Source organism: Lontra canadensis, unplaced genomic scaffold (assembly GCF_010015895.1).
Source record: "Lontra canadensis isolate GAN:19392208 unplaced genomic scaffold, GSC_riverotter_1.0 scaffold107, whole genome shotgun sequence".
Classification (NCBI taxonomy): domain Eukaryota; kingdom Metazoa; phylum Chordata; class Mammalia; order Carnivora; family Mustelidae; genus Lontra; species Lontra canadensis.
In genome coordinates, this window is record NW_022631101.1 from 4,240,282 (window position 1) to 4,268,068 (window position 27,787).

The window sequence follows — 27,787 nt, forward strand, 5'->3', positions numbered from 1 at the left end:
TCCCCAGGCCTCAGCCGACTGGGTCATGGCAAGTCCCCCCCCCAATCCCAGCCTTAAGAATAACATCTGATTGTGCCACTGGCTCTTGCCAAGGTCTCCAGGTTCAGTTTTCTCACTCAGATGTCTGCCTGCTCATCGACCAACTTTTGTCACCTCCAGCCCCATCCATCCCCTCAGTTGCCGACCTCATCACCTCCAGTCCTATCTGTCCTCCTGTTCCCAATGTCTGTATTTCTCCTGTTCCCAATGTCTGTATTTGTTTCCTATCCCTGCCCCAACGAGTGATCACAAACCAGCAGAGAATGCGTATGTATTCCTGGCAGATCTACAGGTCAGAAATCCAGAATGCCTCAGCTGGTTCTCCGCACAGGGTCTCACAAGGTCAAAATCAAGGGGTTGGCCTGCTGGGTTCTTATCTGGAAGATGCAGGGAGAATCTGCTTTTTTTTTTTTTTTTTTTGTCAGTGAAAAAGCATAAGCAGGGGGAGAAGCAGGCTCCCCCCTGAGTAAGGATCCTGATGTGGGACTTGATCCCAGCACCCTGGGATCATGCCCTGAATCAAAGGTGGGCGCTTAACCAACTGAGCCCCGAGGGCATCTCTGCACACTCTTATTTTTATCTTTTCATTCCCTGACTTTTTTTTCTTGAAAGATTTTATTGATTTATTTGACAGACAGAGATCACAAGTAGGCAGAGAGGCAGGCAGAGAGAGAGGGGGGTAAGTAGGCTCCCCCTGAGCAGAGAGCCCAACTCGGGCCTCAATCCTAGGACTCTGGAATCATGACCTGAGCCAAAGGCAGAAGTTCAACCCACTGAGCCACCCAGGCACCCCAACATTCCCTGACTCTTACATGCTGACTCCATCTTCGACTTGCTGTTTGTCTCTCCCTTTGTCCCTCTGTCTGTCCCTCCATGCCCAACTCCTGACACACCAACTTTGTCAGCCAGGCCTGATGCCTCAGCCAAACCTGGAAGTTCACAGACCCTGTCTTGGGTGCCCTGTCCACTTTACCCCCATGCCCACCATGTCTCCTGTTCCCTCTGAGACAAGACCTCTCATGAAGTAGACACATCAGGGGATGCCTGGGTGGCTCAGTCAGTCAAGCAGCTGCCTTTGGCTCAGGTCATGATCCCAGCATCCTGGGATCGAGTCCCACTTCGGGTTCCTTGCTCCTCGGGAAGCCTGCTTCTCCCTCTGCCTCTGCCTGCCACTCTGCCTGCCTGTACTCTCTCTGTCACTCTGACAAAATCTTAAAAAAAAAAAAAAAGACACATCAGGATCCTCTTGGTGCTGAGTCCTCTGAGGGATATAGACATGAGTTTTCTCCCTTGAAGCCCAGGCTCAGGGTCAGATCACCCCACAGACACACCCAACGCACTCAAGAACTTAGAAATGCATGGACATAAATAAAAGTGAACTTTCTTTTGAAAATTTAGGTTTGGGGACGCCTGGGTGGCTCAGTTGGTTAAGCATCTACATATGGCTCAGGTCATGATCCCAGGGTTCTGGGCTCGAGCCCTGTGTCAAGCTCCCTGCTCAACGGGAAGCCTGCTTCTCCCTCTCCCATCCCCCCTGCTTGTGTTCCCTCTCTCGCTGTCTCTCTCTCTCTCTCTCTGTTAAATAAAATCTTAAAAAAAAAATCAATTATACCCCTAAACATTTAGAACAAAAAAGTCCAAATGAAATTTTTAAAAATATGATTCATGTTGGCATAAAAAAAATAAAATACCTAGAAATAAACCTAACAAAAGATTTGCCAGGTCTCTCAACAGAAAACTATGAAACATTAATGAAACTGATTAAAGAAGATCTAAATAAATAATTCAGAGCAACAATACTCATAATCACCAGGAGGCAGGAACAACCCAACGCCCATCAAGCGAAATGGTAAAATTGTGGCATATTCATCACTGGAAAATTGTACAAGCAGTGAAAAGAATAACTCGCTGCTATTCGATGAATCTCATAAACATAATGTTCAGCAAAAGAAACCATGATCCAAAGTGGTTACCTTTGGAAGGTAATGCTTAGGGGGAAATGTGACTAAGGCTTCTGGCTTGTGGACAGTGCTCTCTTGTTTTATGTGGGTAGTTCCATTAATGTATTACACTATACAAATTTTTTAAAAATATTTATTTATTTATTTAAGAGAGGGAGAAAGCACACATGCAGTGGGAAGGGCAGAGGGAGAAGGAGAAGCAGACTCCCTGCTGAGCATGGAGCCTATCGCAGAGCTCATCCCATGACCCTGAGATCATGACCTGGGCTGAAGTCAGATGCTTAACCAACTGAGCCACCCAAGCACCCTACTCTATACAGATTTAACTGAGCTATAACTTAAGATTTAGCACTTTATGTATGTTACAACTATAATTTTTTAAAAAATTATTAGGTCTTACAAAATTATCCATACCTCAAAAAGGAAGAAAGAAAGGGAGGGAAGGAAGAAGGGATAAGAAATACTGAAGAAATAAACAGAAAGAATGAATCTATACTAATAAAGTCAAGGAGCCCACCACTAGACAGCCTGTGCTTAGAAAACACTTGGCAAACATTCTTATTGAACTCTCAAGACCCCGTTAGGTGGGTTCTATTTGTTCCCATTTTAGAGAAGCTGAGGTTCAGAGAGGTGAGGTCACTTGCCAAAGTCACACAGCAATGGCACTGGTTTTGTCTGATTCTATATCTCACACTTTTAACCACTGATCACATCACCTGTCAAACAGGTTCTTTCCCAGGCCTTATGACAAGTCACCATCTAATAGCCATAATAACAATTAGCAATGATTACCGCCTTAAGTCCTCAAGGTAACCTAAGAAGCAATTACTAGCTCCATTTCTGGGAAGAAACCTGAGGCTCAGAGAAGGTAAGCCATTGTGCCAAGGAAGAGATGGAGCCAAAATTCAAACCCAAGAACGTCTGCCTCCAGGCCAGGCGCATAGCCTTGTCATAAAGTCTGTACTGCCAGGAGCTAAGCAGTTTGGATTCTATCCATTGGTTCAATCATTCATTCAACTTTTTTTTTTTTTTTTGAGCACTCACACTGAGCCAGACATGTTCTAGCCCCAAAGCAGCTTCTTACTGCATATAGCTCACATTTCAGTGGGGGTGTTAGTACAGAGATATACAATATGTCACGTTGTGAGACACCCCATCAGGACCACTAAGAAACAGTAAGTGGTTAGTGAGATGGGGGCCTAATGCAGTGTGGCAGGGGAAGGTCTCTCTGAGGAAGTGAAAACTGAATGAATGATGGTGGCGTGAACGGGAGGATGCAGGACTCCTTTTCTGAGTCTCTGCTAGCAGAAAGGTGGAGTAGATGGGACATCTTGTGCCCCAAATCCTTATTCTTTTTTTTTTTTAGATTTTTTTTTAGATTTTATTTATTTTTTTTAGATTTTATTTATTTTTTTTAATTTTTTTTAGATTTTTTTTTTAAGATTTTATTTATTTATTTGACAGAAATCACAAGTAGGCAGAGAGGCAGGCAGAGAGAGAGAAGGGTAAGTAGGCTCCCTGCTGAGCAGGGAGCCCGATGAGGGGCTCCGATACTAGGACCCTGATATCATGACCTGAGCAGAAGGCAGAGGCTTTAACCCACTGAGCCACCCAGGCGCCCCCCAAATCCCTATTCTTGGGAGTCGGTTTTGGTTTAATTCCCTTCTCTAGCCTGGAAAACTGGGAATATTTTACCCCCACTCTCTCTCATAAGGAATGATTGAAACAGTTTGAGAAAGAATCCTTCCGGGACCAGAGCCACAGAGGGCGTAGGAGTAATAGAGCAAGAGAGGGTAGGACATCATTGTGACGGTGACCTGGCACGGAACAAACGGCAGAAAGGGCATGACTTAGTAGCTAATAAGAATGGATAAGGGGGTCCCTCAATCCAAATCTCCCTTGCTGGGGCCCATGCACCCAAGCTTGAGGCGGGAGAGAAGACCCCAGCACACCAGACGCAGAGGCCCCTCGCTTCCCCCACCAGCCCACGTTCCTCCAACCTTGGCGCGCTCGGCCAATACGCATGCGCCCGCTCCACTAGGCGAGGTGCGCGACCTGGTTGCCCTACGCATGCGCGGCCTCGTGGTGGCAGGTAACCGACGAGACTAGAGCGAGCCTTTCCCCGGGGCGCGCCTGCGTCGCGGGGAGGAGCCCAGGTGGGGCGGGGTTTAGAGGCCGCGCGCGCTCTCGGTCCCGCCTCGCGCTCTCTCGCGTTTTCCCGGCGGGGACGGCGCACGCACGTCTTCTTTCCCTTCAACTGCCGTTGGTCAGTCGTGGTCCCCCGCGGTGTCCCGGGACTGGGACGCGGGCCCAGGTACGCCCTGGCTGTGGCGAGGTTCCCCAGAGAAACCCTGTCAGAGCCGCCCATCGTGGGGGAGCGTCCCCAATATCAAGGTCTTCCAAATCTTGTTAAAATGTTCCTGAAATCCTGACCAGATACCCTCAGAAATACTGAAAAGGACTCAGCAAGAAGTCCGTAGATGACCCCTGAAATCTTGTCAGAACCTTCTCGAAATTGTGTCAGACTTCTCCCTCAGAGCCTACCAGACTACCCCCCCCAAATCCTGTTACGCTCCCTTCCCTTCCCCGAAGTCCTCTCAGAGAGCCCCAGAAGTCTCGTCAAACCCACCAAAACTCCTGTCCTATTGCCCTCCCGGATCCTCCCAAGAGACCTCTGAAATCCAGCCAGACACCCCAGAAATCCAGAAACACCCCAGAAATCCAGAAACCTGGTCAGAGACCCCTTTAAGATCCAGACCCCCTTAACACCTGCCTCTAGCCCCCTCCTGCTCGAACCTGCCTGTCAAAGACCCTCCCTCACTCCCTCACCAGTTTACCCTCCAGTCCCTCTCGGGGGTTCCCAGTGCCAGACCCTCCTTCACTGGTGCCCCCCAGCCATCACCCGTTGTCCAAACCCTGGACCCGTCTCCCTTTAAAGGCCACTTTTTCTAGGACATTCTAAAAGCTGCCAAGAAGTGTGGACCCAGCAGGTGCCAGGGAGATCAGGGTCCGGGGAGGACTTGGTGAAGGAAGGGGTGATGAGCAGGTGGGGTGAGGACAGGCCGGCCCCAGGTGACCCTGTGTTGACCATGTGCCGCAGGGTGCCCAGTTCAGCTCCAGTGGGCACTGTTGTCCAGTGTAATTATTAATAACACCATTCTCACCCTTAAAAGTGCTCTGGACTTGGGACAATGAGTCATACTGGACAACCAGTCAACCTGGTTATAAGGGAAGCAGGACAGGTCATTGTCAGGGCACAGAGGAGGGAGTCCCTAACTGGTCCATGGGCTCAGGGAAGGCTCCCTGGGGAGGCTGTGAGCCAGGGAAGCAGCCACAGGTGAGGGTGGTGTGTGTGATGTGACTTGGGCCTGGGAAGACCGTGGAAAGATGCAGAGTTCCCATGGCTGTGATGAGTGTGAGGGACCTGGAGGTCAGCCAATGGGGAGCATAGTGACAAAATGAGTCAAGGAATTGCAGGGAGCACTTTGTCCCACACGAGCCAGAGGGGCTGGGACTTAGTCCCGAGGGCACCAGGGATCCATGGCAGGGGTTGGAGAAGGAGAAAGATGGGGTCAAACTCACACAAGAGGCCAACAGTTCCAAATACAGGCTGATAACAGCAGAATGTCTTGTCACCTAGGGTGGTGTGGGAGCCCAGGGACAGCAGCTCATTCAGAAACATTTTCCCAGAGGAGAGGATGTGTGAGCCAAGATTGGAAGGGCTAAAAGGAGGATCCCAGGCAGAGACGTAGAGGTGGGAACAGCCAGGCCAGTTTGGGAGAGAGCATGTAGCTCAGAGCTCCTGGAACTGCAAGAGTGATTTGGGGCACAGAGGCAGGCAGGGCCAGGCCATCCAGGGCTTTCAATGCCGGATCCAGGGTCTAGGCTCAGTCCCTAGGGTGCTGGGGAGCCATGGGAGAACACTAAGCACGGGAGGGGCAGGTCAGCTCTGGGACCCAGCACGGATGGACTGGAAGGGGAGATCCTCGAGACTGGGAGGCAAGGGAGGAGGATGGGATGAGGGTCCAGGGGGAGAGGATGGGGCCTGGCCCAGAACTGTAGGGAAGGAGAGGAGGGGACGGGTAGAGTCATAGGGCAGGAAGGACAAGGTTGGGGACTTGACGGGCTGTTGGCAGAAAGGGGGGAAGGGGGGAAGCAAGGAGGCAATGACCCCCATCCACTAGCCCCCCTCTTTGATCTCTGCTGCCCGGTGCTCGGCCCCCCATTTTCCCAGCCCACACCTCCAGTCCATAAAACAGGTCTGAGCGGGAGCTGCTCTGGTCGCAGCAGGGGTGGGCAAACAGGTTCTGAGAACCCAGAGCGGCCTGGGGCACAGGTGGGGCAGGGTGGCTGGTCTGAGGAGGCCATTCCCATTCGTCCTTCCAGGAGCTCTCAGAGTCGGCGAGCCTTTGTCAGCCCCTCCCGGTGATGGAGGCAGGCTGTTAGCCTCTCCAGCAGCTGCGGAACGACCACGGTGGCCCATGGATGTGCCAGAGAGTCGCGCGGGTGGCCCCGCTGCAAAAAGTAGGTGGCTTGGCCCTCTGTTTGCCCCGTAGGAGGATGAGGAGGGAGCAGTGGGGGAGCAGGTGCCCGCTTGTGCCTCGGGGACCTGGGAGAGGTGGCTCGGGTGTCTGAGCCTCCACCTTGGCACAGGGTGGGAGTGGGGGAGCGAGCTGTCGTTGAAGGACCTGCTGTTTGGACACTGTGTATCTCACTGGCTCTGGGGCAGCTAGAGCAGAAACCTCTGCTCAGAGGAGCACCCTTCCCTAACAACCTGCCAGCTCGGCCCTCACTTCATTCAGATCTCTGCTTCCTTCGAAAAGCTTACTTTCACATTCTCTCCCCTCTCCTGCCGCTCTTCATAGCACGGACATCTGTTTGTCTGTTTCATCTCCGTCTCTCCCACTAGAACTTGAGTTCCATGAGGTGGGGTCTGTTTTATTCACCCTGGTATTCCCGGTCCCTAGAGCAGCGCTGTCCAACATGCCAGCCGTACTGTAATTTTAAATTTTGTTAGTAACCGCATTTAGGGTTTTTTTTATAAAAAAAAAAAATTACATATTTATTTGAGAGAGAAAGAGAGTGGAGGGGTTGGGGCAGAGGGAGAGAGACCCGCAAACAGACTCCCCACTGAGCGCAGAGTACAACACGGGGCTTGATCCCAGGACCCTGAGATCATGACGGGAGCTGAAATCAAGACCTGGCCGCGCAACGCTCTGAGCCACCCAGGCACCCCAAGTAGCCACATTTAGAAGAAAAAAGAAACAGGCAAAATGGGAACAATAGATTTTTATTTAACTTACTATATCCTTTCAGCATGTAATTAATATAAGAATGTATTGGAGATAGTCTTTTGATTTTCATATCAGGGCTTTAAGACCTGGTGTGTAGTTTACAGTAACAGAGCATCTCAATTCACACGCACCACAATTCAAATACTCAAGAACTGCATGTGGCCAGTGGCCGCCCTAAAACAATGTCCAACTTGTAGGTGCTCAGTTATAGTCCCTGATTGTTTGGATGGATGCAAACCAAAGCCTCGTGAAAACCAGCTTTGGGAGGAAGAGGCAGGGAGACAAGACACTGGGTGGCCTTCTCTGAAATTCACCTGCTAGGTGAGAGAGCTCATTGTGATGGGGGAGGAGGCTCCCACCCTAGGGCAGAGGCAGGGCTGCTTTTTCGAGGCTCCCAGTGTCCAGCAGCAGAGCCTGCATCTTTTCTCAAGGCCACAGGCCTGGACTCTGGCCTCAGGAGGCTTTCCAGAGGGGAAGGCAGGAGGGCAAACACCTGGTTGTCAGGACCCAAGGGCAGGTGGATAGAGTGACTAACATGGCAACTTCGTGGGCACCAGCAGAGGGCGTGCGGCCACCGCTCCCGTGGGTGAGGGCTGAGCCCGCTCTGGGAGGCTCCTGAAGGAAAAGGAAGGACATACCGGAGAGAGATGGAGACAGAGGAGGGCGGGGGGTGGGAGGGAGAGAAGCGGAGGGAGTGGAGGAAGGAGACAGAGGCTTCGGGAAGGGAGAGTCACCAAGATATGGGAAAAGAACCAAGAGAGGGAGAAATGAGGAGGAAGAAAATAGAGAGGCAGGGATCCGGAAAGAGAGGTATGGGGAGGAAGATGGAGAGGAGTCAGAGAGAAAACTAGAGAAGGGCAGAGACATACAGAGAGAGGGACAGACACTGAGGACGGAAATGAAGGAAAGAGAATAGGAGAAGCAGTGACATGTTCCTGAGGGGCCCCAGGAAGGGACCGTAGACCCATGTAATGCCCCTGCACCAGACAGTCCGCGGAGATGACTCTGGCTCCGCTCTCCCTGGCTGGGCAGCCCTGGGGAGTGAGCTCACTGGGCTCCCGGCCCTCCTGGGTAACATGGGGAGCACAGCAAGAAGAGATAAAGCCCCAGGAGGGGCCCTGGTGTCCCCTAACTGTGGGTCCCCTCCACCCTTCCCTAAGAGCCTGGGTTCAAACGTTCAAACGAATTCTAGCTCTCTACAAGAACCCCAGAGAGTAGAAGGAATTAGATAGAGGGCCCATGGGCTCCTGCATGGTTCAGTCAGTAGACTGTGTGACTCTTGATCTCAGGGTCGTGAGTTCAAGTCCCACATTGGGCATGGAGCCCATATTTAAAAAAAAGAAAGAAAGAGCATTAATATGTTGAACAGATGACCTGGAGCAAGTTCCTAACTTCTCTGTGCCTTGAGTCTCCTCATCTGTAGTGTGCAGCTAATAATAACAGCTACTACCATGGTCCATAGAAAAGCCCCAGAAGAGGAAGGATATCTACTAACTGCTAGATAAATATTCAGCTCTGTGACTGAGCCTCCACCACCTGCCAGGCCTTCAGCCCAGGGCCTTTCTAGATTTTATCTCAGTTCTCCCCTAGGAGGGAGGCAACACCCCCATTTTCCAGAGGAAGAAACTGTGGCTCAGAGAGTCTATGCTCCTTGCTCAGGCCTCCCCTTGGGTATGTCAGACCCTGCAGCCTGTGCCGGGCCTGCTATTATACCCAGTTGTTCAAGGGCAGGGCAGGGAGTCTGGAAGGTCACTTCCAGTCCCAGCGACTCCTGGGATCTCCTGTATCTTGGAGCATTTATTGAGTGCTTACTATATGCAGACACTGTGGATACAGCAGTAAGCCAACAGCTGTGGGGACATGCACATTGTGTGTTCATGTCGGGAGGGCTGTTCCCATATACAAACCTAGCCCTCCCAGCCCTGGTAAGGTAGGAAAGGATCACTACCTGCCCATTTTACCGGTGGGGAAACTGAGGCTCCGAAAGGAGAATTGACATGCCCACAGTCGTGTGGCTGGGCTCTGAGCTCCTAACTGCTCCCCCACCGCCCTCCCTCCCTAGATCACCCACCCCCTCTCATCTCAGGCCCCTGGCTGTGGGCGCCAATGATGCCAGCCTGGCCTGGGGATTCAGGTAGGAGAGACCCGCCTCCCCTCCCCCGCCCCATGCAGGCGGGGAGACCGGAGATGTGGCTGGCAGAATCGATCCAGGCTGCCCGCGCCTTATTGGATTGTTCCTGGCTCCTGAGCCCCTCTTCACCCTCAGCTCCTCCCAGAATCCTCTCTTCTTTGCCCTCCTCTGCTCCTAGCCCCCGCTGAGGAGAGCCTGGGTGGCAGGGGAAGAGAAGAGGAAAGGATGATCTCACAGCCTTTGTCCTCTGGGCTCCTGAGTGGGTTGGACACAAAGGATTAGACAGCAGGGGAGACTTGCTGGCATGAAAGATGGGGTCCACATCCTCAAGGTGCAGAGCGAGGAAGCCACTCAGAGACCCTTAAGTTGCTGTCCCCGCACACCCGAAGCTTCCTGCTGTTCCCCATCAGCCCCAACTCCCAAGTAGCTCAGAATAAATTCCCTCCCCTCTGCAGGAGCATGGGACCTAGGGTCACTCTTTCTTAGCCCTCTTCTCACGGGTGGGGCTGACCCTCTTGTCTCCCCAGTGTACCTCTGGGACCAGTTGGAGGAGGGGAGCCTCGGAACGCTGCTGAGCTTGGAGGAGCAAATACTCAACTCTACGTTCGAAGCTTGTGACACCCAGAGGACAGGTTGGGGTGGGGGGCAGGATGGGGGCCAGGCAGCAGTGGGCCTGGGAGACATGAAGAATAATAAGGAACAGAGGGGGCTGCTGGGAACTGGGGAGCCATAGAGAAGGGGCTCTTCTTGGGGGGCCTGCAGGTTGAGGTGGGTGATTGTGGGAAGCTTCGGGAAGGAAGTGGATAAGGGGATGGAGGCCTTTCAGGGTGAGGACATTAATGGAAGAGTGTAGGGCCTGGGGAGAGGGAGGGAGAGCAGCCATTGTGGGCCTGATGGGGTACAACAGGTCCTCGTGCTCCACCCTGTGAGTGACAATGGCCGGGCTCCATTTCCAGGTAAAAACGTTGACTCAGAGGAGGGGAAGGACTTGCCCATACTGTCTGGGTTAAGCTGTGGTACAGGGGTGCCACCAGCCCAGCCACTGGTGTTGTACTTTCAAGCCATCACATGCCCCTGCCCCACCTGCCCCAGACTCCCTCACAGCATGCTCTGTCCCCAGGCCTTGTGGCTGTGACCCACGTACTAGCGTACCTGGAGGCTGTGACAGGACAGGACCCGCAGGATGCACGCCTCCAAACACTGGCCTGCAACCTGGACCCCAATGGGGAGGGCCCTCAGGCCACTGTGGACTTGGACACCTTCCTGGCCGTCATGAGGGACTGGATCGCTGCCTGTCAGTTGGATGGGTGGGTCTCTGCCCCTCTAACCCTCCCCCGGAAAGTCCTTCCCAAGATCTAACCTCACACCTGCCTACTGCAGCCAGCATCCTTTGGGCACAGGGACCCACTGTGGTTTGAAGGAGGATGAGAGAAAAGTGAAGAGATGGGGTTGGGGAGATGGGGTGGAGGGTCTGAAGACAAAGTTCCTAGGATGGGGAGGCAGAGGTAAAGGAAAGGGAAGATGTGGGGGAATTGAGGGGCTGACAGAGGCCCTTCCCCATCCCTTCTCCAAACCCAGTCCTTGCCCCTCCTGCTTTTCCATCTGGCTCAGGGCTCTTGCCATCTGGCCTTACCTTCCTCCCCACCGTGGTGCTGTCAGTGCTCCTGCTCTCACCTGACCTGGCCCCTCCTCCCGCCACCAGCAATCCTCCTGCATGGCTGGTCGGGATTGGGGGTGGCTTCAGGGGGCTCTAAGCCTCATCCCTTTGATACAGGGGATTAGAGCTGGAAGAGGAGACAGCCTTCAAAGGGACCCTGACCTCCCAGCAACCGCCATCTGGTGAGACTACTATATATAGAACGAAGCAGGCAGGCCCAGGGTCAGACAGTGGGAGGGACTTCCCACCTGGGAATGGGAGCCAGGGACATTGGGTGGGACCCCTGGAACATTTGCTCTCTCCTGGAGCTATGAGTTTGGCTTTCTAGGCACCTCCATGGCTGCCTCCCCACCTTCCCTGAGCTTTGGGTTTTTTTTTTCTTCAGGGACTGGTTCCAAGTCCTCTTCCTAACTGCAGCCCTATCATAGAGGCCTTCGAGGCCCTGCCTCCTTCTCCTTGTCAGCGTCACTGGGCTCCTGCCTACTCTCTAGTCTCTGCTCCCTCAGGCCTCCTGGCTCAGCCTGGAATGCGCTAGGTGCCTGCCCACCATGCTCTTCTGAACCCTAAACCTCCCACACCTGGGGAAGCCGGAGGATGCCCCGGGCTGTGGTCCCTGGCTGTCCGGTCTCGCTCACAGACCCGAATTCCTCTCCTGGAAAAATTTGACCATCTGATTCAGTTCCCTGTCCTGCTGTTTGGTTAGTTGATCCTTTCCCCCATTTTATCCCCAGGACCTCACACATACGAGGTACTCCATAAAAAAGTGTTCCTGTTGTACCTTACAAAAACAAAACAAAAGCAAAATAATAATAATCACAGCTTTCTTGATGTTCCCTTGGACCTCTTTCAGCAAGGTCAAGGGAAGGGAAACACCCCTCTGGGTGGGGGAAGGGACAGGACGAGGAGGCTGGAGGCCAGGAGGTTGGGGATGAGGTTGTGGTGAGGGTCCAGGAGGAGAGGGAGAAGCCTGAGCTAGGACTGGCCGAGACAGCGAGGAGCGTGGAGCAGATTCAGGGAGGAAGATGAGGGTCTGGAATCGGGGACTGTGGAGATGAGGAGGAACAAGGGAGCCAGGACAGCCCAGTGACCAGGTGAGCGGGTGGGAAGGAAATCGGGAAGAGGAACAGGTTTGGGGGTAGCTAAGGTGCTGCTGCCCAGTGCTGTGATGAATTCAGGGCTTCGAGAGAGTTCCAGCCTGAGCTCAGGGTATCGGTAAGCAAGAGGCCTTTCGGACGGTGGATATAATCGTAGCCCCAGGAGCAGATGAGATGACCCAGGGCAAATGCGAGGGTGAGGCTAGTAGAGGCCAAGCCCAAGTCCTGGGGCTTCCTGACACCTAAGGTCACCGAGGAGCCCACCACCCTCTGTCCGTCTCCCTCCAGGATGCCCAGAAGCTGAGGAGCCAGCCAACCTGGAGAGCTTTGGAGGCGAAGACCCCAGAGCTGAGCTGTACCTATGCACCCCCCAACACCTTCCCCACAGCCCATGCCCTCCAGCCTCCCTGTCATAGGCCTCGGCGGGGCCCTTGGGGGGGTGGGTGAGGGATGGGTTGCCGGCGCGGCTGTGTTGCTAGGCCTGGGAGAGCAGGGCGGTCTCTCCTGTTCCTCATTCTCTAGAAGAGCCTCGTTTCCCCACCACCACCGCCCCCACCTGGGAAGGGAAATGGGTGGGAGCTGTGGCCGGTGACCAGCCCCTCCCTGACCCCAGGCCCGCCACCGCTGACCTGCTGAGAAGCCTGGAGGACCTGGAGCTCAGCAACCGCAGGCTGGCCGGGGAGAATGCCAAGCTCCAGCGCAGCCTGGAGACCGCCGAGGAGGGGTCCACGCGCCTCGGGGAGGAGATCTCGGCCCTGCGCAAGCAGCTTCGCAGGTGGGCTCTCCACGTGCTCTCCCTGCACCTCCTGCCCTGTCTTCCACCCCGCGCTGTCCTGTCTGCTCTTCCTCTTTTGTGTTTCCCTGGCTCTTGTCTCTCAGCCTCTTGGGTTCAGACTCCACTCTCTACTCTTCTCTGTGTCACTATATCTGCCCCCTATGCCTGCCCTGTGGTCTTTCTCGTATCTGTCACATTCCCTTTATTTTAATCTCCTGCTCTTTCCAGGTTTCTGTCCCACCCCCTTAGTTTTTTATGTAGAAACTGGGTCTCTGTGTCCTGTACTAGGTTCTTTCCCCGCTTTTCCCTCTGGGTTTCCGTGCCCCACCCCCCGACCCCCCCGGTCCCTGTCAGGATTTCTCTGTTGCTTCTGACTCTCTGAGTGGCTCTGTCTCTCTGGTCTCTATTTCCCTCGCGTGTGGCCCCCCTCAGCACCCAGCAGGCCCTGCAGTGGGCCAAGGCCATGGACGAGGAGCTGGAGGACCTGAAGACTCTGGCCAAGGGCCTGGAGGAGCAGAATCGCAGCCTCCTGGCCCAGGCCCGGCAGACGGTGGGTTCTGGGCAAGGGGTACAAAGGTGCCTTCTTCCTTCCCCTTTTCTTGGAGTCCGAGCAACAGAGCCTGACAGTGGAATGGGAAGGGGCAGAGGTTACCCCTGCTTCCTCCCTGACTCCAGGTCCTGCTTGATCTGACTCAGGGTGCAGATCTATTTGCCACCCCTCTTATGACAGAGGGGACAACAGGAGCCATCAGGGCTCCCAGACCTGTTCTCCCAGCCTTGCTCCTCCATGACCCAGACCCAGGATGGGTTCCCAGGTGTGGGAGAAGGGAGAAGGCAAGGAGGCCCAAAAAGAAGCCTTTGTCCTCTCTCTGGGGTCTTTCAGGAAAAGGAACAGCAGCATCTGGTGGCTGAGATGGAGACTCTGCAGGAGGAGGTGAGCTGAGGCCCAGTGCCCACCCCTACCCCTACCCCAGTCCCAGGGATCTCCCACCCTACCCCTGCTATCCCCAAACACCTCCAGCAGCCTGCACCCAAACACCCTGACAGTCGGTAGAGGGAGATTCCAGAATCCCAGTAATGCACGAGTGTCTCTGAAAGTCACAGCGCTGTGCGCCCTGGTTGGTAAAACTGTTGGGCATGGGGCGGACTGCCTGGGCTCGTGCTGGGGTTGCCTACGTAAGCATGGGTCAGTCCATCTCCTCTCTGTACTTCACTTGTAGCCGTGGCCAAAATAACAACCTCCCTCGTTGGGTGGTGTGGGATTTAAACACGGAGATGCTTGTAGTCTTAGGCACGAGGCAGGACCCATGGGCAGTGCTCGCTGAAAGTTTACCCCTGTTGCTCCTATGTTAGCATTTTTTATGGTGGAAAGAGCACAGGCTTTGAAGTCAGTCCTGAGTTCACATCCCATCTCTGCCACCTTCAGGCATGTGACTCCCCCTTCCCGAGCCTTTGTTTTATTCTCTGAGAATGGGAGGAGACTATCTGTTCAGCAGGATTGTCTTAGGAACAAGTGACAGTGCTCAGCCGGGGGCCTAGCGCAGTGTCCACAATGGCCCAGTTCAACCACATGTCCGATTTGAGCCCCGTTCTGTCTGACACAGAGGACATGATCTTAGTACATCTGGGCCCACCTAGTCCTTTTTAGGTGGAAACTGAAACTCATCAATCGATGAAACTCGTCACCACCCCTCTGCAAGGTGGCATCTAAGTGGCTGAAGACCCACACGGCATCTCAGAGCTCCAGGAGGCCGCCACCCTCCCTCAACGTCTGTTCTCTCTGCTGGTCACAAGGTCGACGCTCATCATCCCATCTGGTCCTCAGCCTTAGTCACCACCACACGCTGGCGTCCCCTGGGAGGCTGGCATTGCCCTGGTCTCTGGACATCCAGTTCTCACTGCATCTGCTGCCGGTGGCCCTCTGGAGCCCCCAAGACACGAGAGCCTCTGGGGTACTCCCTCAGCCCCTCCCACACCCTTCCAGGGCCATAGAGGAGGCTTAGCTGATTTCCTGAGACTTTGTGACCACAAGGGGCCTTATTGGGCCTCTCTGCCTCCAGTCCGCACACAGCCATATCCATTCTGTTACTCACAGGCCTTGCTGGTTCTGAGACTGAGCTGAGAAATGCTCCCTCTCAGATTCCCAGACATCCCTGCGGGAGTGTGGTTCAACTGCAACCTTCCTCTCCACCCCTCGCAGCTAAGCCGAGGCTTGGGGCTGGCGCAGGGCCTGTTTTCCCTCTATTCTTTTCTTTGACCCTCCTCCACCCCTCCCCTGCCCTAAGGATTTCTGCCCAGTCCAGACAATGATACTGATTCTGCCCGATCCCCCCAAGTCTCTTTGTCCTACATCTGTGTTATGGATTTTACTATTTTTTTAAAAGATTTTATTTATTTGATAGTGAAAGAGAGCACAAGCAGGGGGATCGGCAGACAGAGGCAGAGGGAGAGGGAGAAGCAGGCTCTCCGCAGAGCAAGGAGCCCAATGTGGAACTCGATCCCAGAACCCCAGGACCATGACCCAAGCCAAAGGCAGATGCCCAACAAACTGAGGCACCCAGGCACCCCTGGGTTTTACATTTAAATCCAAAATTTTTCCACTATTGTTCTCTGGCTCTTCCATGAAAATTCCGTCCACTGGGATGACGGGAATCTCACCATGGGATGGCTGCCACAGTGTGAGGCATGGGGTTCAGGCAGGATGTGACTGTTTTCTTCCAGAACATCTCTCTTTAAGAACAGGAGATGGGACACCTGGGTGGCTCAGTCGGTTAAGCTGTTGCCTTTGGCGCAGGTCATGATCCCACCCAGGGTCCTGGGATCGAGTCTCACATTGGGTTCCTTGCTCAGCAGGGAGCCTGCCTCTCTCTCTGCCTCTGCCTGCCACTCTCCCTGCTTGTGCTCTCTCTCTGACAAATAAATAAATAAATCTTTAAAAAAAAGAAAGAAAGAGCAAGAAGAAATTTTCCCTAAAGCCCCATGTCAGAACCTCCCTCTTATATAAAGTGACATTATCTGATTATAGCCAAACCACTCCCTTGTATGGGCACTCCAATCCTGGATGGGCCAAAACACTTTCAGATCCAAGGAAGAGAACACTGAGGAAATGGTGGCTTCAATTCGAAGGATACTCACTTCCTTAACAAGAGACTTTGAAGTTCTCCGTGTTGGTTTGGTGACTCGGGCTCGTTCATTGGCCTATGGCCTCGTGATCTCAGATGGCTGCAACAACTCCACCCTCGTGGTCTTATTCGAAGCAGGACAAAGAGGGGCAAGCGGGCCCAGCTAATGCTCCTCCTATGGCTCGCCTTTGGTCAGAAGGAAAAGCACCCCCACTATACCCACTATCCCAGCATACCTCTCTCCCATCACGCTGGCAGGAGTTGGATCACATGACATCCCCAGCTGCAAGGGATGCTGGGAGAATATTTGACCTTCCTCTGCCTCTGGAGTGGGAGATGAGCAAGTGAGAGGGGGCGAGAATGGCTGCTGGGTTAGCTAACCAGTCAGTTCTCCCGAATCTTCCTCTTACTCACCCCTCCGGAGTGGGGCTAGGACCCACTTGCTCCCCTGGAGAGTGGACCCCCAACGAAAGCGGAAGGACTCGGGAGGGTGAATTGCAGCCAGCAATCTCTGCCTCCTCCCAGCGCACAAGGCCTGCTGCCAGGTCAAGTGCCCTGAGCAGCGCCTGCGACATCCTAGGCGCTCGATAAACCGGAGCTATTCTTGGTTGCCTCCCTCCCTACCTTTCCCCTGCCCACAGCAGCCTACAGAGCATCTATAGATCAAGTTCTCAAGTTACAGGAGAATAATGCTGGTGTAAGGGACATTCAGAATACTCGGCTTTCCTACAGAGGATCTTCAGAGCAGGCCTCGGGTTACTGCAGGAGAAGGCAGGAGAGGCTGAGTAACCAGGTTCCCTGCTGGGCAGCCCAAAATCCAGCCTCCAAATCCCCACCAGGTGGACAGATGTTGACACAGCATTCCTGGCCTGTCCTTCCTCTGCCCTTCACCTGGCAGCCCAGGCCCGCGGAGACCGAGAAGGAGGGACGGCTGATGGAGGACTTGGAGCCCATCCAGCTGGAGAGAGAGCAGAATTGGCCCTGGTGTCCCCAGGGGCATGGGGAGGAGGGGTGTGGCAAGGGAACTCCAACTGCCTCCCGGCCCTGAAATGCTTTTGCCCGTGGCTGCTACACATCGAAGTCAGCACAAGTTGCTGAGTTTTTGGTGCCTGGAAACTTTCGACTGAATATGGGGCCACTTTATTGTCAGATCCCATTTCACAGCTGGCATGGGCTGCCCCTTTCCTGGCCCCCTTGTTTTCTCGGATAATTCTCCCCCTGGAGGACTCAGGGTGGCCCAGCACAAAGCCCCTCATCCAGGCTGCACAGGGCCCAGGCCCTAGGCCTCATCAGAGTCTGCCTCCTGAGTTATCATCTGCTTCGGCACTGGTCCCCACCTCTAGCGATGAGCTCCCTGAGGCCAGAGATGAGGCTGTTCCCCATTCTCACCTGGGGCTGCGTCTCACCCCAGAGAGAGTCAGATTTGGTGAGTTCACTCACTCACCAAGTGACCTTGGCCAAGTTTCTTAGCCTCTCCACTTATCAATTTCCTCTGTAAAATCAGAAGGTGAAGCCAATGAAAACATTAACAACCAGACATGACATTCTTCCCAAATGGCACAACGTGACACGCATAGCAGCACCCAGGAAATCTTCCTCCCCCAAAAATTGAACAGGAGCCTGGACAGGGTGCTGGATCTACCCACCAGTTTCAAGGAAATGAAGAGGTTGGACAAATATGAATGTCCTGTGGAGGGAATGAGAACTCAGGAAGCCAAATCTGAATGCACAAATTCTACAGGACAAATAACTTGATTTATTCCCCAAAAGACGTGCCCCAAAACGTACCTGGGTTAGGACAGGTGGGCGACCATTGTCAGAGGAAAAGAAATGAGACATTTCAACCAAAAGCCACAGTCAACCTTGTTTGGATTCTCCTACAAACAAACTAAATATGAAAAGACCTTTGTGAGACAACCAAAATGGAAAAAAAGAAAAGAAAAATCCACAAATTTGATATAAGATTGTAGTAAGGAATTATTACTTTTGTTAAGCGTGATCATGGTGTTGTGAGTTTGGTAAAGTAAACAATTCCTTAAGTAGGAAATTAAAATGCCAGAGTCGTTCTAGGCAGAAATCACAGGCTACCTGGCATTTGGTTTAGAGTCATCTGTTAAACAACAACAACAACAAAAAAAACTTGGAGAATAGGGAAGAAACTAGGAAAATATAAATAATTATTGAAGCTACCTGGTGGGCAGTGGGAGTCCATTATACTGGTATTTTTACTCACGTGTGTGAAAATATTTAGAATGTGAAGTTTTGAAAGTATCTTTAAAATATATATTTTGTATTTCCTGAACATTTGGTATGTGCCAGGCACTGTTCTAAATGCTCTGTGCTTATTAACATAGAGTAGCGTGTGTTTGCAATGAATTACCTCCTGTACAGCCTGGGGGCTCAGGGCTCAACTTTTCTGTGCCCCACTTGCCTTTATCTGCACGATGGGAGAGGAGACATGAGGTAACGCGGGCAAGGTTCTCAGGCATGCTCGCAGATACTGTTATGAGCCCCGTGGAGTGGATCCTCTCTCCTCAGATGAGCACCCGTGACAGAGAAATCACGGCTGAGATCTCGTAGGCGGGGTGGAGGGATTCAATGGGCCCAAATACATAACGTGCTCAGCACGAGTTGTCCGTCAGGTGATCAGGAAATGTCAGCTGCAGGCGCTAACATTGCTGTTGGCCGAAGTGGTCCTTCCTTCTTCCAGAACGGGAAGCTGCTGGCGGAGCGGGATGGAGTCAAAAGGAGGAGTGAGGAGCTGGCCACGGAGAAGGAGGCTTTGAAGGTGCCACCCCTTCCTAGTGTCACTTCTGCCAACTTCAGCCCCTCCAGCCGAGTGAGAGCGGGGACTTCATCGAGCCGTCAGGCTCCCAGGGCTCCCGGCAGCTCAGCTGAAATCCCTCTCTGGGTGGCTGATGTCCAGAGACATCACGGGAGGTTGAGGAGTGGGGCTCGGGAGAGCTGGGTGGGCTGGGGAGGGCAGCGCCCGCTGAGGCCGGTCCCGGGAGGCCGGACAGATGGATGGACTCCTTCCTCGGCAGCGGCAGCTCTATGAGTGCGAACGCCTCATTTGCCAACGAGATGCTGTCCTCTCGGAGGTGAGGGGCCTGGGGGTGGCGAGGGGACATTTGCCTTCCATGTGCTCCTTCCTGCCCCAAGGTCTGGGAGTCCTGCCTGGGTCTTAGCCCTGGATAAGCTGGCCTGGCAAGCCTGTCCTTGCAGGACCCAGAAACCTGATGCTCTCCCTCAGGCCATACATAGCTCCTCCCCCAAGCTCACCCTGCCCATCTCCCCTACCCCTGCCTCTGCATCTTGGTGGAGCTGGGCCTCGTCTTACTGGGCTTTGGGCTTCCCCAGCGCACTCGCCATGCGGAGAGTCTGGCCAAGACGTTGGAGGAGTACAGAGCGACCACCCAGGTAGCCTGCAGCCTTCCCGCCCTCTGCCCGCTGCCCGGCCCTGCTCTCCTGCCATCTCTGCGTTCGCTGCCTCTTTCTGCCCCTGTCCGTCTTGTGGAGTGTGTGTGTCTCTGGCCTTTTCACTTGTCTTCTGTTCCTTTCTCGCTCTCTCTCTCTCCCTCTATCTCGCACCCTGTGTATCTCCACCTCCGGTCCATTTTCATTCTCTGTGGGGGTCTTGTCAATGCATTTCCCCTGCCCATCTCTCTGTGTGTCTGCCTTTCTTTGATTTAGTCTGTCTGTCTCCAGGGGTGACTCTACCCTCCGTTGGTCCCTGATCATTAGGCTTCTCCTGCCCCTCGCATGTCTTTGCCTCTCTGTGAGTCTGTGTCCGTCAATGTCTCTTATTTTTAGTTTCCCGGGCTGCTGGCTTACCTTCTCTGTTCCTGCTGCTCTCTGTCTCTCTTTGGCTTCCTAAGTTTCTGTCACTGCTTTCTTCCTCTTGTCCCTTGGCAATATATGTCTGGAGGAGCCCAAAGAAGTCAGGGGAGTGGAATTGACTGTAAAAGGAGCCCAAGGCCGGGAGATAGAGAAGAACAGAAAGACAGGGGTCCCCCACTCCCTCCTTTGCAGGAACTGAGGCTGGAAATCTCACATCTGGAGGAGCAGCTGAGTCAGACCCATGAGGGGCCGGATGAGTGAGTGGAACATCAGGGGTAAAGGAGGCAGGAGGGGAGCCCACAGGCAGGGGGCCCCCAACCTCCAGCCACAGGGTGGGCAGAGCAGCCACCTCAGAGTGGGTGGACTGACCCGTAGGGGCAGGCGCAGAGAGAGCCGCCCTTTCTTGACCATGTGGCCAGGCTACTGGAAGGGGCCCAGGAGAGAAGAGTGGGCTGGACCAGGCTGCTGCCCCCGTCACTGGGCGTGGAGATCGAGGCCATTCGGCAGGTAGGCCTGGCTCCTCGGGAACATCCCAGCCCCCTGCCGGCCACAGCTCTGACACAGCCCTGATTCTCACCCACCCCATCTCCCCCCAGGACCATCTCAGTCCTTTACCTCATTCCTACCCCAATCCTTGGTCCTGCTGCCAAACCCTTCCCAGGTCTTGCCTCCACCTGCTCCCCAGCCCAGCCTCACCCCCGCCACACAGCCCCCCACCCGACTCCTCCTACCCCATGCCTCAGCATGTGTCCATCCCCATCTCTGACCCATCTTCTGCCTTCACCTGGCCCTCCTGACCTCAGAAACAGCTTCTCCTCTCCCAGAAACAAGAAGTGGCAGCCGCTGCTCTCTCCAGCCCTCTGTGTGGAGTGTGGCAGTGGGAGGAAGTCATCATTGAGACGGATGAGGAAGTGGAGTTTCTGCCTGAAGCCCCGGCTGGGACACTGGTGAGCATGGGTGGGGGGGCTCTGAAACCGCCAGAGTCCGGGAGCTGGAAGAGGGGCCTGGGACTCCCATGTGCCACGAGCTTGCTGCCCATTCCATGGGCAAACATTGACCAAGGGCCTTCTGGACACAGGCCCGAGCCAGGCAGGACACCATCCCTGCCCTCTGGGGACTGGCCCCCCAGGGGAGTAGACAAGAGCAAACAAAGCGAATGCAAACTGCACAGTGGTAGTTTTGTCGTTGAGAAAGCACTGTCAGGAAGCCCTGCGTTTACAATGGTCCTGCTGGGGGGGAAGTCACAAAGTGAATCGTTCCTCCGGATACCGTAAAGATATATTAAGCTTTTACTTTGGGGATAGAAGGCACCGTAAGAACAGCTTAGCAAGCCCATGTGGAAATCTTGAACTCAGCCATGGCGGTTGTTTTATGACTTCTGTAATTACCTGAGCAGTATTTCCACATCCTTCGAAACAACCGAGACAACTCATCTTCAATGTCCACAACAGAAAAGTGAGATTTTAATCTATTAGTGCCAGAAGTCTGTCTGTCTGTCTTTTTTTTTTAAAGGAAATATTGCTAACAACTCTGTAACTGTGTTGTCTTGAAAATAAGACTGCTTCAGAATTATACTGTTCACCATCCTTAAAGGAGAAACTCATTTCTTTGCTCACTTTCTCCCTGGGTTGAGAGAAGCTTTTGCATTTCCCTTCAATGCCTGTGCTGTTTGGTTTCTTTTTTAAAGATTTGTTTATTTATTTGAGAGAGAGAGAGAGCTCGTGTGAGCGCAAGTTGGGGGAGAAGGAGAGGGAGAGGGAGAAACAGTCTCAAGCAGGCTCCACACTGAGCACGGAGCCAACAGGGGACTTCATCTCACCACCCTGAGATCATGACCTGAGGAGAAACCAGGAGTCAGATGCTTAACAGCTTAACCAACTGAGCCACCCATGCACCCCTGATTTTTCATTTACCTCCCCCAGTATCTCTGCAAGGTAGGTATCCTCACCCCTCATCCTGTTACCCATGGGAAACTGAGGCTCAGAGAGGTCACACGTTCCCAGTCACGTAGCCTATGGGTGGCAGAGTCACATCCTTCTGAGGAGGTGTGAGTCAGAGTGAATTCCTCTGGGGGCTCTTTACACCCCATCTAAAGGAGCACTGATCCAGGCCTCAGGGTGCTACCAGCTCTGGGTCCTAGAATTAAGGTGCAAAGCTGCTCGGGGCCTGGTGGGAAGATCATGCGAATGGGCCATCCCCATGCAGGGTGATGGGTGTGCAGAGGTGGGGGCCAGGCCCTGAGGGAGCCCAGCAAAGGGGAGACCTGTGTCAGGTAGGAGACTGGAGAGGTGTCGCTGGGAAACCGACACTTGAGTTTATTTCGGAGAAGAGAGAGAAGTTGAGCGGTGTCAGGAGAGAGAAGCCTTCCTGGCAGGGGAAAGCACACACATGAGGATGTGGGGCATGAAAGCATAGAACACGGTTGGGCAGCAGAGGGAGTGGCGGGAGGCTGGGGAGCCATGGGGCCTGATCACAACAGGAATTACCTGTAAATCAAGCAAAGAGATTGTACTTTTCTCCATCGAGTCCCAGGATGACTGGGGGCAGGGAGTGGGTGTGGTCAACTCTCAATATAGAAAGATCCCTCTAGAAAGATCCCTGGTGGGGGCGGGGGAGTGGGGAGCCTATAGGGAGAGCATGGGGACTGACTAGAGGCAGGGAGGCCAGGAAGGAGGCTGGGGCAAGAGTACAGAAGATAAAGCCTGAGGCAGGCCAGGGCCTTGGGATAGAGGAAGAGGGATGGGCAGAGAGAAGTGGGGTAGGAGAGATGGGGCTGGGGGTCTGGGATGCTAGGAAGGGAGAAGACAGAGAGACATCAAACTTACCTTGCAGGGACACCTGGGTGGCTTAGTGGGTTGGGCATCTGCCTTCAGCTCAGGTCACGATCCCAGGGTCCTGGGATCGAGTCCCACATCAGGCTCCCTGCTCAGCAGGGAGTCTGCTTCTCCCTCTTCCCCTCCTCCTGCTCGTGCTCATTCTCCCTCTCTGACAAATAAATAAAGTCTTAAAAAAAAAAAACAACTTACCTTGCAGCCTAGTGAGATGGGATTCTGAGGGACGGCCAGGGAACTACCTGGGGTCAGTGGGTGCACAAGCCTGGAGCTCAGGGATGTATTTAGGAAACAGTGTCAGGTTGGCGAATGAGGCTGCAGGGAAGGAGGAGAAACTAGGACCTGGGTCCTGAGAGAGAACAGCTGGGCGGGAGGGGGGGGGCTGCCCCCAGACCAGGAACCTGGGAGGAGAAGGGGATGCAGGAAGGAAATGCGGGGCTTCCTTTCGGTCCACGTGAGTAAGAGAAGCTCGTGGGAGTGTGAGAGGTTTGGGGGACCTGGAGTCCTGGGTGCTGAGGAGAAAGGAGTCTGGCTTCTATGCCTGAGGGGGATGTAGAGCTAGGCCCCCCCACCCAGGGAGGGAGGCCAAGAGGAGGGCAGGTTTTAGCAGCAGGTGGGTAATTCTTGCAGGGGTCACAGCCCAGGAGACTTACCCTTGCCTTTTCCCACAGAGACACTTGCAGGGAGAGCTAGCACACCTTCAGGGAGGAAGGAAGGAGCGATCAATGTGGTAAGAAGCTTGTTCCTTCCAGAGCCATCCCCCTGGCTTGGGGTGACACCACATTCTTGGACATTGTGCAAAAACTGGAAAAGCCCTGGGGGGAGTTGCACCTCATTCCCTCCTTCATTCATTCATTCCCTCCCCCCGAAGTGACCCTTGGCCTGTGAACCAGGATGAGCCACCCCCAGCCCTGCCTTCAGCATCTCCTGGTCTAGAGGGAGACAGACTCTGACCCATCCTATTCTGGGAGGACATCTGGCACTTCGAGCCAACTGGGGGAAGGCTTCCTGGGGACATGATGCTTGAATGGGGTCCCATAGGAGCAGTACTCATATAGGAGACTCTTAGACAAGAAGACAGTTGTCTGGCTGATGGGACAGCTCAGTCACTGGGTCACTGTCACTGAACATACCTCTCCCAAGGCCTCCAAGGAATCCTGGGATGAAGGAAACCCAGACTGGCCCAGGGAGAACACCCAGGTAGTTAAGAGATAGTCGGCGACTCCGGAATCAGACAGCCTGGGTTCAAATCCCGTGATGGGGTGCTGTAAGCATTACTGTCCAGAGCCGCAGACCTGTGATTGTTAGGAAGCTCAGCGGCAGGCCTCTGGGGAGAGATAAAGCACGAGATGTCTGGGCCTATCCTCCTCAGGCCTGGCCTTGGGGCCTGTGGTTTATCTCCTATGGAAACCTGTGGTTTCCTATGCTGCCTCCCGCTGCACCCCCCTTCAGGCTCTTGGCTGCAACAACTAATGAGCCGCCTGCCACTGGCCTCTAATTGGACTTGTCTGAGAAAGCTGAGATTGGGCAGGAGGGGGGCTCTGGGGGTATGACCCCCCCCACCCTGCATCACCAGGGAAGGGAAGAGAGAAGGGGCTGAGCAGTGGCGGGGTGGGGGCTGGACATTTGAATTTCCCAGGAGCAGGGCAGTGTGACCCACAGCCTGGGAAGCTGGAAGCTGGAAGCAAAGGAGGTGAAACCCATGGCCCCTAAAGCTGACCGGGGTGAGGGCTTGGACCTTGAGAGGTGCTGGGGGAGGAGCCCCCAGGGGCCCAAGTGGCCATCCCAGGAGATGAGACAGCTGTGTGTCTGACGGGGCAGAGGCTGGGGGCTTACCAGCCAAGATGCCTGTTCGTCTCCTAGTTGAAGACACAGCTGTGTCCTGAGGGTGTCAAGGTGGCGGCAGCTGGAGGGCTGGACCCTGGTCCCCAGTGAAGGTGGTAGCCTGTGGTATGGACGTCCAGGTCTCCAAGAGGCATCTGCGTTGCCCAGCTTGAGGTCTGAGTCCCAGAGGGGTATTTCAGGGGCTCGGGCAGCTGCAACCCTCAGAGGGGCAGAAGCTGAGGGCTTGCCCACTGAAGAGAAATGATTTGTGGGGGAACTTGCTCACAGAGTTGGCTTCTGGAATCTCTGTCCTAAAGGAAGACCCAGTAAGACTGACACTCACTGAAAGCGGCACAACCCCACAGGCACGAAGTGGCTGCCCAGAGTCTCCGCTCCGAGTCTCTGGTGTTTGGGAGAGTAAGAGAGCAGAAGCCTCAGCTCCCAGCTGTAGCATCAGATAGTGGAAGAAAAAAATCAAAAGAGCCTCTTACCCTTTGGGGGGGTCACACACTCTTTTGAGAGCTTGTTGACAATTCCCCTGCCAAATATGCACAACAGACTTACGCCCAGCAGCTTGCTCATGGGGCTCCAGGACACCCCCAGGCCCATCCGTGATGCCCAGTCCCCACTAAGACCCCTGGTTTAAAGGCTCATCCAGCCCCACAGTGGGCGAATGGGAGCCAGGCCGAAGCAAGATGCTTGCAGTGACTGTTGTCCCCCCAGGTTGCCCAGAAGAGAGAAAGAGGAGGAAGCAGCGCCCCAGATCATGGTAGGCAGTCCCCAGCACCCCCTCCCAGTCCCCACCCACTCCGGGGCCTTGAGGAGGGCGACACAGTGGCAGCTCTTCCCAGCCCTCACCCACGCCCCCTCTTCTCCCCAGCAGACAGAAAAATCATTTGGCCGAGAGATAACAAGGCCCTTGCTATAGCTAATGAGAGCGGACAGCGCCGTAGGGGGAGGCCTGCGGGCCAGTGGGCGGCCAGAATGTTCCCGGGGGACCCCCCAAGCACACACAAAGGGACGCGGAGGCTAAGCCTCAGGCCTCACAGACGTGGCTACACCCCCGGAATGCGAAAATGCACACGCACATGCGCCCACGCACAGGAAGGGGCTGGGCCCGCCCCAGCCAGCCCCAGAACTCCCTGGGGCACAGCGCCTGTCACAGCCCCCCCGCCTGGCACCACTCACACCAGCTGCTGTGCTCCTCGAAGCCACAAGGCGTGGTGCAGGTGCCCGTCCCCATTCTCGGGCAGGGATAGGAAGGGAAGCTCGGGGAGGAGAGGCAGGGAGCCCGGGGTCCTCAGGGTAGGAATATGAGAGCCCAAACGTGTGCCAGGCATCTGGGCCCCTTTGGGGTCCAAACCCCCCAAAAGGGGGTCTCTGAGTAGCCTGACCCCAAAGCCTACCTACCCCTTCCCTCCACGGAGATGGGACCCCACCTCAGTTTCCTCGCAGCTGACTTGATGGATGATCTCTCCCGAGCTGTTGGCATCAGAGCTGGGAACCCAACCCTGTGGGGTGCCACACTTCACTCCACCCCCTTCCATGTGGTCACTTCTGTCCAGTGGCTTGAACCAAGGGCCTCTCCCAATCCAGGACCCAGTCTCAAGTTTGTTTCCTTTGTCCCTCCAGGCCAATCTCCCCAGCCCTCTGGGGGACCCGCATCCTGGAGATGTTCTGGAAAGCCCTCCTGAGAGGTAACAGGACCCACCGGGACTGGAAGGGGCCTGGAGGCGGAGGAAAAGGTCAGCGTGATTGCCTCGCCCTCCTTTCTGTCCAGCAGCCCCACCGAGCCCGAGCCGCAGCAAGCATTGGTGCCTGTGCCCAGAGAGCTGGTCCCAGTCAGGAGACCAGACTGGGGCCAGCTCTGCCTGCCCTCCCTGCAGCCTGAGCCACTCAGGTGCGCCCCGAGGCATCTCCAGAATGAGAGTGGCCGGCACACGCTGGGGTACTGCCCCCTGTTGAGACAGCCCCAGCAGCCCCCTGCCCTGGGGCCTTCCCTGAGCACTGGGCTGCCTCCCACCAGGATCACTCGGCCCCCGCTGATCCCGGCCCCCGTCCTGGGCCTGCTGCTGCTGCTGCTGCTGTCCGTCCTGCTGCTGGGCCAGTCCCCGCCACCCACCTGGCCCCACCTCCAACTCTGCTACCTCCAGCCCCCCCCCAGTGTGAGCCGCTCAGAGCAAGGTCTAGTCAGAGAATTCCCGGGGAATCCTACTGTTATTACCATTGTTGTGCCGTTAGCTGGGAGGGCTCCGGTTCGGGGACCCTAGATACAGTGCTCCAGGATCCGCACCCCTGTGTTGAGTTTTTATGTGAAGTTTTTTGGTTTTGTAACACTGGTGACTACATTTCTGAGCAATAGCAAAACACACCCAACAATGGGTTAAATACTAGGGGTTTATCTTCCTCCTAAAACAAGTCTGGAGGAGGGCAGCTATGAGCCCACAGCTCAGTCTCCACAGCCTGGGGCATGAGGGAACGATGATTCCCTGTGCTCCTCTCAGCCCTTTCCTCTTGCTCGGGAGCCGGCGGGTGTGGCTTCATACATCACATCTGTCGGAAGAAGGGGATTTGTCCCTTCCTTTCTTTATAAAGAAAAGACGTGGCCTTCCCAGAGCCAGCAGCAGACCTGTGTTCATGTCTCATTGGCCAGAAGTGTTTGCTATGACCCTCCTAGCTGCAAGAGAGGCTGGGAAACTGAACTCCTCTCCCCTCTCCTGGCAGAAAGAGGGAAAGAGACACATGGGCCGGGCACACATCACAGATGTCCCCTGCAGGGCAAACAATCGGCAGGAAATGGACCAGTGTGCCACTAGCTTTCTCATCACTTACTGTTCATTCATGTGCTGCGATTAGACCTTAGAAGATAAAGCCGTGGGGGCGTCTGGGTGGCTCAGTCCATTAAGCATCTGACTTGGGCTCAGGTCATGATCTCGGGGTCCTGGGATGGAGCACTGCAAGGTCTTCCCACTCAGGAGGGAGTCTCCTTGTCCCTCTGCCCCTCACCCACTCATGCTTGTATGCTCTCTCTCTCTCTCAAATAAAATTTTTCAAAAATTCATTAAGTTATTTGTTAAAGGAAGATAAAGCTGTAGAAAAACAGGCCCTCCAATGCCAGGCTGAAGAGCCCTGGTTTTCTCCTGAGGATGATGGGAGATTTCAGAGATTTTATTGCTTTTGTTGTTGTTGTTGTTGTTATTTATGCTTTAATTGAGACAC

General features: G+C 54.5%; 1 protein-coding gene and 1 long non-coding RNA gene across 3 annotated transcripts; one reads left to right on the top strand and one right to left on the bottom strand.

The window, feature by feature from the left end:
- The first annotated feature begins 4,010 nt into the window (after positions 1-4,010).
- Positions 4,011-26,857, top strand: KASH5 (KASH domain containing 5). Of its 2 annotated transcripts, XM_032839197.1 has the most exons (20): positions 4,011-4,092; positions 6,387-6,524; positions 9,953-10,057; positions 10,546-10,732; positions 11,200-11,264; positions 12,465-12,531; positions 12,790-12,951; positions 13,384-13,501; positions 13,835-13,885; positions 18,784-18,861; positions 19,118-19,174; positions 19,434-19,493; positions 20,106-20,170; positions 20,333-20,420; positions 20,738-20,860; positions 23,416-23,474; positions 25,292-25,337; positions 26,201-26,265; positions 26,352-26,468; positions 26,595-26,857. In XM_032839197.1, the coding sequence occupies exons 1-20, from the start codon at positions 4,071-4,073 to the stop codon at positions 26,836-26,838; spliced, it is 1,917 nt and encodes a 638-aa protein (XP_032695088.1). In that variant the 5' UTR covers positions 4,011-4,070; the 3' UTR covers positions 26,839-26,857. The 2 variants fall into 2 exon arrangements, with proteins under 2 accessions (XP_032695088.1, XP_032695087.1); XM_032839196.1 differs by having other exon boundaries at positions 20,717-20,860; positions 26,349-26,857.
- Positions 22,867-24,694, bottom strand: LOC116856026. Its single transcript, XR_004380463.1, has 4 exons — positions 24,581-24,694; positions 23,878-24,071; positions 23,398-23,442; positions 22,867-22,896 (listed from the first exon to the last, which is right to left on the bottom strand). It is a non-coding gene; the product is annotated as an uncharacterized LOC116856026 (long non-coding RNA).
- Positions 26,858-27,787: the final 930 nt, after the last annotated feature.

Bases quoted from the DNA above. Each gene is read 5' to 3' on its own strand.
- KASH5 (XM_032839196.1), top strand. From the start codon at position 4,071: ATGCGCGGCCTCGTGGTGGCAG. The intron at 19,175-19,433 runs GTGAGGGGCCTG...GGGCTTCCCCAG, and splicing joins GAGATGCTGTCCTCTCGGAG to CGCACTCGCCATGCGGAGAG. The intron at 26,266-26,348 runs GTAACAGGACCC...CTTTCTGTCCAG, and splicing joins CTGGAAAGCCCTCCTGAGAG to CAGCCCCACCGAGCCCGAGC.